The sequence below is a fragment of the Chelmon rostratus genome, chromosome 8, assembly GCF_017976325.1.
Source record: "Chelmon rostratus isolate fCheRos1 chromosome 8, fCheRos1.pri, whole genome shotgun sequence".
NCBI lineage: Eukaryota > Metazoa > Chordata > Actinopteri > Chaetodontiformes > Chaetodontidae > Chelmon > Chelmon rostratus.
In genome coordinates, this window is record NC_055665.1 from 18,794,792 (window position 1) to 18,808,660 (window position 13,869).

At 41.7% G+C, this 13,869-nt stretch overlaps 2 protein-coding genes across 4 annotated transcripts; one reads left to right on the forward strand and one right to left on the reverse strand.

The window, feature by feature from the left end:
* Positions 1 to 242: 242 nt before the first annotated feature.
* Positions 243 to 4,443, reverse strand: ccdc127a (coiled-coil domain containing 127a). 3 transcript variants are annotated; one of them, XM_041942847.1, is made up of 4 exons: positions 4,379 to 4,443; positions 3,571 to 3,705; positions 2,556 to 2,800; positions 243 to 2,446 (listed from the first exon to the last, which is right to left on the reverse strand). In XM_041942847.1, the coding sequence occupies exons 2-4, from the start codon at positions 3,698 to 3,700 to the stop codon at positions 2,000 to 2,002; spliced, it is 822 nt and encodes a 273-aa protein (XP_041798781.1). In that variant the 5' UTR covers positions 3,701 to 3,705; positions 4,379 to 4,443; the 3' UTR covers positions 243 to 1,999. The 3 variants fall into 3 exon arrangements, with proteins under 3 accessions (XP_041798781.1, XP_041798782.1, XP_041798783.1); XM_041942848.1 differs by having other exon boundaries at positions 3,571 to 3,708; positions 4,379 to 4,430; XM_041942849.1 differs by lacking the exon at positions 4,379 to 4,443 and adding an exon at positions 4,165 to 4,291.
* A 227-nt stretch (positions 4,444 to 4,670) lies between these two features.
* sdha (succinate dehydrogenase complex, subunit A, flavoprotein (Fp)) lies at positions 4,671 to 12,668 on the forward strand. The gene is made up of 15 exons (XM_041941832.1): positions 4,671 to 4,788; positions 5,485 to 5,568; positions 5,878 to 6,039; positions 6,179 to 6,322; positions 6,942 to 7,106; positions 7,229 to 7,377; positions 7,497 to 7,621; positions 8,889 to 9,057; positions 9,198 to 9,393; positions 9,511 to 9,682; positions 9,957 to 10,075; positions 10,351 to 10,462; positions 10,570 to 10,700; positions 11,009 to 11,122; positions 11,237 to 12,668. Exons 1-15 carry the CDS (start codon positions 4,726 to 4,728, stop codon positions 11,321 to 11,323), a joined length of 1,992 nt encoding a protein of 663 aa, XP_041797766.1. The 5' UTR covers positions 4,671 to 4,725; the 3' UTR covers positions 11,324 to 12,668.
* Positions 12,669 to 13,869: the final 1,201 nt, after the last annotated feature.

The following is a 13,869-nucleotide window of genomic DNA, read 5'->3' on the forward strand; positions in this document are numbered from 1 at the left end:
AGTGGTGATTTTAGGATACACTGTGTGTATCCTTGTCTACATGTAAGACTGTCTTGTGTCTTGTTAGAGAAAATACAACAAAGTACACACATGCACTACATTAAGTTTGCATTTTGAGCTTCTGTGCTTCAGCAGCATTCCCTCAGTGGTTACACAACAGCATCAGTGATCTGATATTATACTTCGGTAAATCTAGCAGTATTTTTACGAGAAAACAAGAACAACCTGGAAATGACCAAAAATTTATTAGGAGGATTTCACAGAGTGGGTAGATTTAGTACATTAGAAATTATGGCATTATATCCAGCACTTACTCCTCACGTTATGGTCAAAACAAAACATGACAGTGCAGAGAGGCATGGTAAACTGCTACAGCTTTCATTACAGGAGTGTAGTGTGTAAGTACAAAGCTGCTGTTTGACTATCGTTGCAGTATTGTGGAGGTGTTGCAGTACTGAGCACTACTTTGAGGTCTGTTCCTGTATTTCAGGAATTGTCCAACAGTAACCCTCAGAAACATTTTGTGCAGGCCCATGCATTATATTTTAATCATTCCATGTCAATACCTTCACTTTCAATAGCCTACATTTAAAACACTACTCAGCTACTGTGTCAAACTGTGCCCCCCTGCCCCCCCAAGCCTCTGTCAGGTAAAGAATGACAACTTGCACTGAGCTACTGGCTGCATGGCAACTAGTGGCACCTTGCAGGTGTGGGGGTGTGGGTTCTGTCACTAATGCTAGTGCTGTTAGCACAAGTTAGCATGGACAACTCTGCAGTTCAACATGGAGGTGAGATGGAAAAGCAACCACAGAAAAAAAGCTGGAAAAGTGGATCAACTCCTACATGGTTGGACTGCGAGGGACAGATGAGGTGATCTGCCTTATCTACAAACAGGTGACGTCAGTGGTGAAAGAACTTAATGTTAAACGCCACTGTCAGACCAGTCAAAAATCCTACGATAATTTTGTGACTTTTCCTGTGTGGCCCTCGATCATATGCTGGCTCCCTAAATTGGCACTCAGCCATCTAAACTTTGAGGACCTCTGCCTTGTTTAGATTCAGTGTCCTGTCTGCCTTACAGTGAAAAGCTGCCGCAAACTTGCATTGAATACTAGAAATGCAAAACCACTGTTTGGAAATAGACACAGTATTCTATTGGCTTTAGGCCATATGTCATAAATAGCAACACACATCAGAGTGCAAGGACAGATGCCATGTATGAAAGGAAACCCCAACATATGGACAGAAGTGTTTGTAAAAACAAGTGAAGATAAGTATCTCACACAATGCTCCATCCACACATTAATGCATGGTATCAGCACACTCCACAGAAAGACTTGACTTTTCCATCAAACTATTTTTGGAAAAATTACTTTCGACACTGTGTCAAGACAGTGTGTGAATTCCTGGCTTTTTTTTGTTCAATGCAGGACTTTTTATCGTGATTCTCATTTTTTTTCCTGAAGATGTGTGCGTGTGTTATCACATCCCATTGGGAACAGTTACTAGGTGCCTTAAATTCTTAGCCGAGAAGGAAGATTTTGCAGACGTAAGAATATACATGCACCTGGCAGAAATTCATGGCACTCCGAGAATGTGAGTTAAATTGACACAAAAATTCTGACAATGTTCTTAGGGGCTAAATGTTAAAAATATAAATACTGAAACTGTATATCCAATATGGATAACAACTCAATTGTCCTAGTGCACAGTTTAAGTTAAAGCTAATGGGTCATTACCAGGGCCTCTGAATTTATGGTAATATTGTATTTCAGCATTCTAAAACCTGACAAAGGCATTAGGGAGATTAAGGGAGGAACTTTCAGATGTTCAGCATTATGTTGTTGAGATTGCCCCTTGTGTGTTTCCATAACATCCCTATCAGGTAAAGAGAATTACACAGAGTGAAAAATGCATGCATTTTCCATTCCTGGTCCATGTACTTTGAACATTCTTCGAAATCAAATGAAAAACACCAGCTTATGTTTGGCTTTCGTCACTTTGTGTGAGACTGGATTTTCTCTCCTAATATGGCTTCTTCAGCTCTCTTGTGTTTCTGGACAGTGACCTGCAGCTGCCAGTACTTGAGGTACACCCACATGAGGCTTCCATTCTTCCTCTTGTCCATGTTTAGCAGGTCCGCACAGTGCTTATCTCTCTTGAAAATATCCTTCAGATCGGACTCTAGATCCAGTTCTGCCCCAATGGGTTCTTTGACGACCTTGACCAGCATGTTCTTCTCCATCTCCAGCCGCTGGTCTCTGGGCTGGATGAGGGAACAGTAGGCATTCTGGCGCTCCACAAGCTGAGCCTCTAGCTCCTTCAGAGTAGCATTTGCTCGATGGTACCAGTTGTTCTCTCGTTCCAGTGCTTGGTGCAGCACAGCCCCTGCAGCACCAGACTTTACCAGCCTTTGCTTCTCTACCTCTAAGGCCTCACGCTCCTTGTAAGGAAAACACAGTTTGACTAATGCGGGAGAAGCTACGGGTTAAAGGGCAAACATGCACAATAGCAAAAATGCATAGCCAATGTGGGAGGAGACATGATTTTACCTGCTGTAACTGTTTCCGTTCTTCCATCAGCTGATGGCTCTGTGAGACCAGGGCCTGCTTGTAGCCTTTGACCCTCTGTCTCTCCTTCTCCAGCTCCAGCTCTAGTGTAGCCGCCGCCCTGCGCCTCTCCGTCAGTGTCTCCCGGTACCGTGCCTCCATCTCGCTTTTTATTGTGGACACATCCTTGTCATACTGAGATTTGACCTTCTGGATCTCCCTCTGAGACTCCTTGGTCCAGATCCAACCTGAAGGCACAGTGGGAGATAAGACACAACTCAACTGAATTTCCTGAAGCTCAGAACGGTTGCAGCAACATACCTGCTTGTCTGCCAAGTTTGAGAGGGTTAAAAGTTAACACGATAACAGCTTGAAACAAAGCATGCATTTGAAAGAGAGGCAGAAGGCCATGAGGACTCTGATAAAAACTCACTCTAGTCTAGTTTAGATCTGATACAGAACTGTTTTGAAAACTTGATGCCTTACTCAGTTAAAACTTATTTTTTAGACTGCATTTAATCGAGTTCTGATTGACATATCAAATAAATCTAGGTGAATGCATGTTTATATAGATGTTACCAATACAAGAATCTACATTTCCTATAGAGTAAGCTACAATGACAAATTAATAAAAAAAAAAACTTTGCAGAGGTAAAGCAAGGATCTCGCACTGATTCTGACCATGTAATTGCAGTCACTTAATGTAGGAACAAATGTTAGTGAGCTCTGTCCTTGCAGCTCTTATATTTTAAAGCAAGCGGTTGCCTAGTTGTGATTTTAGGATTTACTGTGTGTAGCCTTGTGTACATGTAAGGTGTATGTGGGCAGTGGTAAGATGGTACGGTCCAGGGCGGGTGCAGGGAGATTTCCCTTATTTTCACCTCCCAATGTGTACAGGTATGCTTGCAGACTGTATTAACTACACACTCATTAATAAAAGATGTTCTCCACCTCTCTCTGTTAACCGGGTCCATAAACACACTTATAGAATACAGACACATCCACTTGTGTAACTTACGAAATGCAGCCAGCCCCAGCATGGGGACCAGCAGGGCATAGTTCCATTGGTTCCCATCACCGGCCGCCGCCCCCCTTCCTCTCGGGTCTGGTTGGATGTTCCATCTGGGGGGGTCATTCAAGTTGTTCATGGAGGCTGCTGGCACATACACACAGAGCAGACCAGAACAGCAGTCTTAACTGAGTCCTTTACCTGTTTGATATGGTAAATGTTCAAATATAGCGAGACACACTGAAACTTTAATTAGCGCTTCTTCCACTGATACCGCATTAACCATCAGGGCTTTATTACTGACTGCCAGTAGCTACAGTAAATGTTAGCAGGAGACGTTTCAAACATATACCGCAAGAAAGTGGCGAGTTGTAAACATAATCACATTATAATTAAGTGTGGCATTTAGAAATAGCGTTTCAATTTATATCCAATTCTCAACATTGCTGTATTGTCGGCATTTACAACATGTATACCTGTATACCTGTTCTGTGTGGAAAACCAATATATTGTGAATCATAAAAAAGAAATAGCGTTTCAAACAAGCAGTAACGCTGAATGTTAAAGTTCGTTAGCAATTTAAGTTAGCCTATTAGCATTTACCAAAATTCTGCGACAGGCAAGAACAGCTATATCAGGTTGGCATGACTTGTAAGTTTGACAGCCCAGCTAACCACAACATGCTAGCTAACATTTTTAGCTTGCTTGGTCACGCTCGCTAGAGTATTTCATATAAACATTACACGGGGCATTATAGCCTTGTAAGCTCGACTACAGGTCATTGTACGTCCATGAAAAATGCGCTGCAGCGTCTCACCTTGAATGTAAAGTCTAGGTCACTTATACATTTGCTCCTGCACAACCCCGGTTATACAATTTTTACGCTTTCGCAGTTCATCTATACGTACCGAGGGTAAATCACAGAAATGTACTTATATCAAAGTCTAAATTTATGTCAAAACCAAAGCATGTGTGTATTTATTTGGGACTACCATACGGTTAAAATCAGTTTATACTGTTAAAAAACTTGTCAATATATGTTTTACAGGATAACTATTGGGTGTAATATAACTTATACCCCCGTTTTTGGAAAGTGGTTTGGTCCAGTGCAACAGACTGGGTGAACCTCCGTCGTCCGTCTGAATCGGTCCTTCAACTGACAACATGGCGAGTGTCCGTGCTGCTTCCCGTCTCCTCTCCAAACGAGCATTGTCTAAAACAAAGGCAGTGAGTACTAACAACTGGATATTTATTTTTTCACACGTCTATGCGTGCTCTATTTATGTGCTGTGTTTGCCTTTTTACCGCTGCTCTTTCAGCTTTCGTAACCAGTAGATTCTAACTTGCGTAACCTGTGTTATGTAGCTGGTGTTTCAATGTGACACTGAAGAAAGCTACTGTGCGAGTCCAACAAAATGTTGTATCTAGCATTTAGTCCATGAATTTGTTTCACATTACACATTTAGAGCAACGTTTTCAATAAACTGTCAATGTAGTTGTGGTAGTCCAACGTGTTTATAAGTTACTTCAGTTGTCCTTGTAGCAAACCGTCTTAGCTAACGGTACTGTATGTTTGCTAGCGAAATGTTAAAGGAGACAATTAAATTAAAGTTAATCTTTAAAGGCAGTTTTAGACTAAACTAATTCAATTATGATACCGAAGGTGATGGACGATGTGCGTCATTAGATTGTGTAGTGATAAATAATTACAGATATTACCGTTAATTGTTAAATGTTACGGAGGAGTCATCGGGAATATATATTTAAAGCTGCTTTCTATATGAGAGTAAACGTAGCATGCTCATTTACACAGTTTGTTTTCTTAAGGTAGGAAGCGATCGGGGTGGTTAATGTTACCCATTGGATCAACGGTGCTGCTTTTGTTTGATTTCCCCACTCATAAATTGTGTTGTTTTCTACCAGGTCCCTGCTGCTGCAGTTCAGGGTTCCAGGAACTTTCATTTCTCCATCTATGGCAAGAAGAAAAATGCCAACGTATCAGATGATGTGAGTTGTGTTTGCCCTTTTGTGTAGAGCAGCGTTTATTGGGGTTATTAGTATGGCTGTATGGTAGGATACAGTACTGTAGATGGGTAGAAATGTGAGTCTATGTGTAATCATTTTGTTCACTTGAGCCTTGGATATCCCTCTCAAAGTTACTACCTCTTAGTATTATGTAACAATGGCCTGAAACTGGTCTTGAACTATGCATGCTCACCACACTCCCTGTCTATCGTGAGAGACTTAGTTTTGACTATGTGCAAGCTGCTCTTAATTGGAAGTTTTACAGTATCTTCTGTCTGTCATTGTTTTCAGATCTCTACCCAGTACCCGGTTGTGGATCACGAGTTTGATGCTGTGGTAGTAGGAGCTGGAGGAGCAGGGCTCAGGGCAGCTTTTGGCCTGTCTGAGGCTGGCTTCAACACTGCCTGCGTCACCAAGCTCTTCCCCACCAGGTCCCACACTGTGGCTGCACAGGTATAACAACACATGTCTGCAGGAAAAAAAAACCTAATGCTGCTTTGTTATGCAAACCCAAGCTTCATGTAAATATAATCAACAGTAGACTGTCTCTTTTTAACTTGACTGAATTGTTGAATCTTAACCTGGTTCACAGGGTGGGATCAATGCAGCTCTGGGCAACATGGAGCAGGATGACTGGAGGTGGCATTTTTATGACACAGTAAAGGGATCTGATTGGCTTGGGGACCAGGACGCTATCCACTACATGACAGAGCAGGCTCCTGCAGCCGTAGTGGAGGTAAGGTCTCACACACGTGCACACGTCAGTGGTGATGATAGCTAACAGTTATTGGCTTTTTGGCACCAAAAGAGGGAATCCATCTAATGTGAGTTGTTCAATTAGAATATGTGATATACAGTTTAGGGGAAAAAAACCTTGCCCCATTTATTCTATTTAGATTTGACCTCAAAACCTAAAATATTAGAAAAATTAGAATGATTAGGTTATTTCACATATTTTGAGTCAAAAGCACATTTTCACTTCACAAATCCTCTACCAGCATGTTGTAATGTCATTGTCTTATGTAATTTCACTTCAGACAATGTAGATGTATAAAAATTGAAGAAAATATGACACTAATTACATAAAATTGGTGGTATTATTATTTTGGTTCGGTTAGCATCTCTGTGGGTCACGTTCAACTTCAATGTAATGCTTTTTGACAATTAGTGTTATTTTTCCTTTGTTTTGTCTGGGAGATTTGCAGGTGGTTAGGTCTTGTTTTCTGTTACTTGGGTGGGTTCTCTTGATTTCATGAATTTTCATTTTTTCATTGCACCATCAAAATTGCTCTTTCCAAATACGTGCAAAACGCAACAGTAAGGCTTCACCTCAAGTTGTTGTGCCTCTTTGCCAGTTGGAGAACTTTGGCATGCCGTTCAGCCGCACTGAAGATGGGAAGATCTACCAGAGGGCCTTCGGAGGTCAGAGTCTGAAGTATGGAAAAGGAGGCCAGGCCCACCGCTGCTGCTGTGTAGCAGACAGGACAGGACACTCACTACTGCATACACTCTATGGAAGAGTAAGTCCACACACCCATTTTTCATGTTTTCTGTGAGTCTATACATAAATAAAACAGTTTTTCTGTGGAATACCGTTTAACCTCATTTCATGTGCTTGTCTGCCCCTCTGTCTTCTGCTCAGTCGCTTCGTTATGACACCAGTTACTTTGTGGAGTACTTTGCCCTCGACCTGCTAATGGAAAATGGAGAGTGTAAAGGAGTGATTGCTCTCTGCATGGAGGACGGATCTATTCACCGCTTCAGAGCCCAGAATACTGTCATTGCCACCGGGTAGGTTACGCACTCAAAAAGAGAAAAAAATAGATGCTTTGTCTTCATTTATAGTTCAATCTAGTTAACAGACATGTTGTTCATGAAAGTTTATACATGAGTTATATCTGTCCTTCCAGGGGCTACGGAAGAACCTATTTCAGCTGCACATCTGCCCACACTAGTACTGGAGATGGAAATGCAATGGTGACTAGAGCTGGCCTGCCCTGCCAGGATTTGGAGTTTGTACAGTTCCATCCCACTGGTGAGGAAAAAGTACCAGATAAACTTGTTAAAGCCAAGTCATGAAGTGAAGCACAGTGACACAGTAAAAGCAGTATCTTGTTTTTGAAAGACAGCCACTTAACTCAATATTTAACTTTTAACTCGTACTTAAAAGACGTGTGTCGATTTCTGACAGTACTTCCTAGTAGTAAAGCTATTCTATCAATGTCAGTTCAAAGTCGATTATTTTATTGCCCAGCCATAAAGGTGTGATAAGCCACTGAATAAATAGTGTAGACTGTGTTTCATTCTCAGTCTATTCGCCCTCATGTCTGGTGGTTAATGCCATTCCGTCACTCGTCACTTGCATTTACACACCTGCAGTCCCAAATTTTTTAAACTGGGCTTATGCATGAGTCTGTTAAGTCTCGGTTGTTTACGTTGAGCTCCAATAATAGACCTCACTTACATAAAGACAAGTGGTCAACTTTATTTTTGTTTCTGCTGGACATTCGACACCAGACTCTTCAGTTATGTATGAAGTAACCCAATGACGTGGCCTGTCCGGAGGGTCACTAAAGGCTGAGCCACAGTTCATTGAGTGTACCAGCTTTGCAAGTCATTTAAGTGTCTGGCTACATACCTTTTTATATAGCTAAAATATTTAAGGTACCCATAAAGCTTTTGACTGTGAAGTGTACCTCCAGAAGTATTATAGACTTTCTCATTAGCTGATAAGAGTGTTTTGTGTTAGTTCACAGCCTGTTGGCCAATACTATAATGTGATAATGTTTTTTGTTGTGGAATACAATAGAACAATAAAATCAGTATCTTCAGGTGATGGGATTGCTTTATAACACTGTCATCATCTCAAGAGTTAAATATGTGAAGGTACTTTGTTATTCATGTTTGTCTACCTTTTTGTAACTAATACATTGAATTAAAATAAACACTAAAAAAATTTAGAGTAAATGGTGTATCTATCTCGAGATTTTAGGAGTAAAATTACACTGTAAATGCCGTAGTAAAAAGACTTTTCACTGTTCAGTCAATAAAGCATACTTTTATAGTTTATATGATGCAGTTTCCTGCCATAACAATAAAGTTTTGAGGATTGTATGTTCACAGTGTTTACTAAATGCTTCATTGATGGGAATGTGTTTAAAATCTTCTCCACCAATCAGTAACTCGTTGTCACTGTTGTGTGACAAAAATCCCAGAATTATGCTCAAAGTCATCTTATCGTGATACATCTATTTGGTGTCACACTGTATCTGTTACACTTGTACACATGTGAATCTTTACAGGGATCTATGGAGCTGGCTGTCTAATCACAGAGGGTTGCCGTGGTGAGGGAGGAATCCTAATAAACAGTGAGGGAGAGCGCTTCATGGAACGCTACGCACCCAACGCCAAAGACCTGGCCTCCAGAGACGTGGTCTCCCGCTCTATGACCATAGAGATCAGAGAGGGCAGGTATGGACAGATTATGTGTGTGTGATGCAGCTGAGCATGCAAAAACTGAATAATTCACACACACACTCAAAGCATCACGTTTATTTTAAGTAAGCTGGTGCTGTCTCTTTTTTTTTTTTATTTTGTCTTTATTCCTTCAGGGGTGTTGGTCCAGAGAAGGACCACGTCTACCTGCAGCTTCACCACCTGCCTCCCCAGCAGCTGGCCACAAGGCTGCCTGGCATCTCAGAGACGGCCATGATCTTTGCTGGAGTCGATGTCACTAAAGAGCCTATCCCTGTCCTGCCCACCGTTCATTACAATATGGGTGGAGTACCCACAAACTACAAGGGACAGGTAGGTACAGTGTGCACAGCTGTCTGCATCCAGACAGATTCCCTCCTCATCCTCCTTCAAGTGCTTCACTGTGAGCCCCCCCTCACAAAGTGCCACACCCTTGTATTTTCTCATCAGGTCATCACTCATGCCAATGGGGAGGACAAGGTGGTTCCTGGACTGTATGCTTGCGGTGAGGCAGCATGTGCCAGTGTCCACGGTGCTAACCGGCTGGGTGCTAACTCTCTGCTGGACCTGGTGGTGTTTGGCAGAGCCTGCGCCCTCACCATCGCAGAGGAGCACAAACCTGGTGAGGACCTGTGTTCATGAGTTATGATGTTAGAATGTAGAGTTTCTTGAGCTCTGCTTTTTCCATGTTTGACACTTCAGCAATGAAATAATAATATAGTATATAAAACACTAAAGTCTGTATCAGAGGAAAAAAACAGGTCTCTTGGGAAACACAAATTCACCTTATGTTTTGACATCAAACAACTTCACTACTTGGTCAACATGCAGGATAATATCAGTGTTCCAGTGTTGCCTGCTTCACTGCTGACTCAAGTGTTTTGCTTTCTCTTCAGGAGAGAAACTGTCCCCTCTGCAGCCCAGTGCAGGAGAGGAGTCTGTCGCCAACCTGGACAAGCTGAGGTTTGCCAACGGAAATACCAGAACCTCTGAGATCAGGCTCAACATGCAGAAGGTACACACACAAGCATGCACACAAACACTTGATGAGACCTCTAAAATTGTGCATTAGAGAAAATATTTGGAAATGTTTTGTATGACTGTATAAATGTAGGCAGCACGTATCACTACAGATTAGATGCTATGAAGTGGTAAGCCGTATTCAGGTGTTTCTTAAGGTCCCCCATGTTATCTCTTTGCCTGTGTTGATCTGTGTTTACTTCAATAAGGCCCACAGAAAGTTGTGTATACAAACATAAATCTTCTTTCTCTTCTCACCTGTCCTTGCAGACCATGCAGGCCCATGCTGCAGTGTTCCGTACCGGCTCCGTTCTGAAGGAAGGATGCGACAAGATGGACGCCATTTACCAGACCATGGATGACCTCAAGACCTTTGACAGAGGTACTGCACCACTTTGTGTGTCAGCTTATAGCTCCTTCCTCCTCTTTGTGCAAAAAGGTGCAATAGTGTTGCAATAAAAGTAGTCCAATAAGTGTGCTGTCCTCCAGGCATTGTGTGGAACACAGACCTGGTGGAAACATTGGAGCTGCAGAATCTGATGCTGAATGCCGTCCAGACCATCCACTCAGCTGAGCAGAGAAAGGAGAGCAGGGGCGCTCACGCCAGAGAGGACTTCAAGGTCAGTTATACCATACTTTATCTGTATACATGTGTTTATTTATTCATATTCCTTGAAGTGTTATTTCATCTTCCTCTCCTTTCCGTCTGTCCATCTCTCTGTCAGTGCCAGTATTCTAATGTCTGCATGCCTTAGATAAATTATAAATTTAGTTCAGTGCAATTTGCTCTTACCTTTTGCTTTAATTAACTGACATTGTATTTCTTTTTGCATCTGTGGATAGTTGCCTAAATAAGCAAGTATAACTTTTCACTCTGTGTGTGCAGCCAGTCTCGCCTCTGACATATTTTTTCTTGACTATGTTCCAGGACCGTGTGGATGAGTACGACTACTCCAAGCCCCTGCAAGGTCAGGAGAAGAAGCCCTTCGATCAGCACTGGAGGAAGCACACTTTGTCCTACGTTGACCCAAAGACTGGAAAGGTAAACTGTCTTTCCTTGTTATTATATATTATAAGACCACTCTAGTAACCATTATTAACTTTGAAGTCCAATAGATTCAGTAATATATGATTAATCTCTTTTGTCTAACCACAGGTGACCCTGGAGTACCGCCGCGTCATTGACAACTCTCTGGATGAACAGGACTGTGCCCACGTCCCTCCTGCCATCCGCTCCTACTAAGAAGATCTCCTCTCCTCTTCTTTCCTCCCTCTCTCCCTCTCACATCTGATTCACTCATTTATTTACTATGTATGGAGATGCTTTTCCTGTAATAGAGATGACATTTTGGGACAAAATATCCTTATGGTTGCACATGTGTATCCATTTAGAATACATAATACAAAATTGTCTTGTCTTTAAACTTCATCCCTTCCTGTCTGCTTCCTGTTCTTCTCTGTAGTGTTTTGCCTCGATTTCATCTGTTTCCAGCAGATTGATTTCAACTCGGCTCTTGTGACCTCTCACTCTGTGTGAGCTGGTCTTGTATATATCATAAGGCATTCAAGACAAGTGGATGACTTCAGCCTCCAGCTTAAGAACAAAAAAATAGACAAATCGTGTGTTGCTCTACTCAGGCTTGGGCTTTTTGTGATGACACCATGCTCTCATTAGCTTGTCTTGCATTGCATTAAATACTTATATTATAACTTCTCTCCTTTGGCTGTCTGAAGTGAAGAGATTGTTCAACCGATTGTAACTTGAAATGCACATGGCGCCATCAAGCCACAGAGGGAAGTTTTAAGTATGTAAATATTGCATTAATGTACAATAAATATGGCAAGCTATACTGTATGTACTTGTTGAAGCGTAAGGTAGACACTCACTCACTATTGCCTTCAGTCTTGGATAGTACTTACTTGTGACTCTTGTGATACTTTATGCATGTGGTCCAACCTATAAAGTGCATCTTCATCCAGCTCGTGTTCAGTAAATTATCAGCTGTTTGACCTATTTGAGCTCAAGCTATTTGTAATTCTTCACTATAAATCCTAACCAAGCAAAGCAGCTTGATCTGTGTTTCTAGTTAGCCACATTATGGTGTGTCATCTGATGGAACAGTGGCTTCTTCTTAAAATTTGTCGTCACTGTTGTTTTCTCTGAAACTGAACACTGAGGATGAATTCAGTCAGCAAAGTACACAGCTGTTTGAGTTATTTGGCTTTTTAGTTCACTGATTAGTGTTCTTCCAGAAGTTTTAAATTAATTTCGAGCACCAACGTCAGTGGCAGCTCTTAAGTGCTTCAAGAGCAGCTGCTATCAGAGTGCTTGCCATCAAAACAACACAGCTGTGTGACATGTGACCGATGGGACATCTTGTAACGTTTTCTGCCAGTACACAAATGACTTTGAAGGTGCGCTTAGTGTTGTCACTGAAAGTATGGAACAAGTTCACATGCCATGTTTCTTGTACGGAAACATTGAAAGGGTGACTTAACTTATTTGCCTGTTTGAAAGAAAGTTTTAATTTTCTTCTGGTTTTGACATTTGTACTTGTTTTCATATGTTAAATAAAGTGTAGACTATGCATAAGAACAGCACTTGGTTTGTCCTCATCTAATGGGCAGTGGATGGATGCTATGCAGTCAAAGAGCCCTACACTAAATCATGTATATGTCTGTAAAATGTTTAGTTCCGGCTACGAGGTTTCCTCCACTAGGGGGCAGCAGAAGCGTATTGTTGAACCAGAAGGTCTGCAGCAGGATTACAATGTTGTTTAAGGACAGAATGTGTGCTTTTCATGGCTGCTACCTCATTATGTCAGTGTTACAGTTGAGTATCCTTCTGATGAAGGGCAGTAATGTGGCGAGTGGTGCACTTCTTCTATAAGAGCCCTACTGTTAAAAAATCTTTTATTTTACTGGAAGTTCTGCAGAGAAAGTCAATAATCACTAAACAAACACTTAAGAAACCTGAGCCCCTTTCATATCCTGACCAGCTGTAAAAGCCAAACCCGGAAAGGCCAGGTCAAAAAGAGATGGAGGTAGCTGGCATCCTCCCTGTTAGCACAAATGAAAGGATTGTTGTGGGGAAAGAAAGGAAGCACAACACTGATGCCACTCCCTGTGCGAAATCAGCTGTTTGCTACCACCTGTACCTGTATGGAACAGTTGCACAAACATGATCAGCATGTGATTTTATGAAACTATGATACCATTGGGAAAAATATCTATGTAACCCACTGTGACTTTTCATACTGTGAGTCTTTAAAGTTATGCATTTTGCAACAACAATTATCTTATTACTTTCCATTCCTGATCTTTCTACTTGCACTATATAAACAACGCATTATTGTGTGCAGATACTCCTCATTTAACCAAAGCTCTGTGGGAGGCATGCAAGAGGGTCTTGCAGATTTGCTCTTCTTTCAAAACAGTAAAGCAACAGCTGAAGAGAGCGGTGGTTAAAAGAAAGCTCCCTGCGTCCTGACAAATGTCGAAGCGAGGCAGACAGACTGTTTTCAATTTCAACAGCTAAAGGGTATATGCGTCAGTCTTGTGCAACCACAACGCCTTGCTGTTCACATCAGGAGAAGCGGGCCATCATGCATGCTCAGTCAGCCTGCGCTGGATCATTTAAGGTTAAATAACAGACATTGGCTGTTATTAATGGATTCAAGAGCAGATGATATGGGCCTGCAGAGAATTATTAATCATAGTCAACTGCACTTTCACGAAAGCACAATGCTGAAGAGATAAAAAAAAACATGTCCATGTATAGCCTAGGCT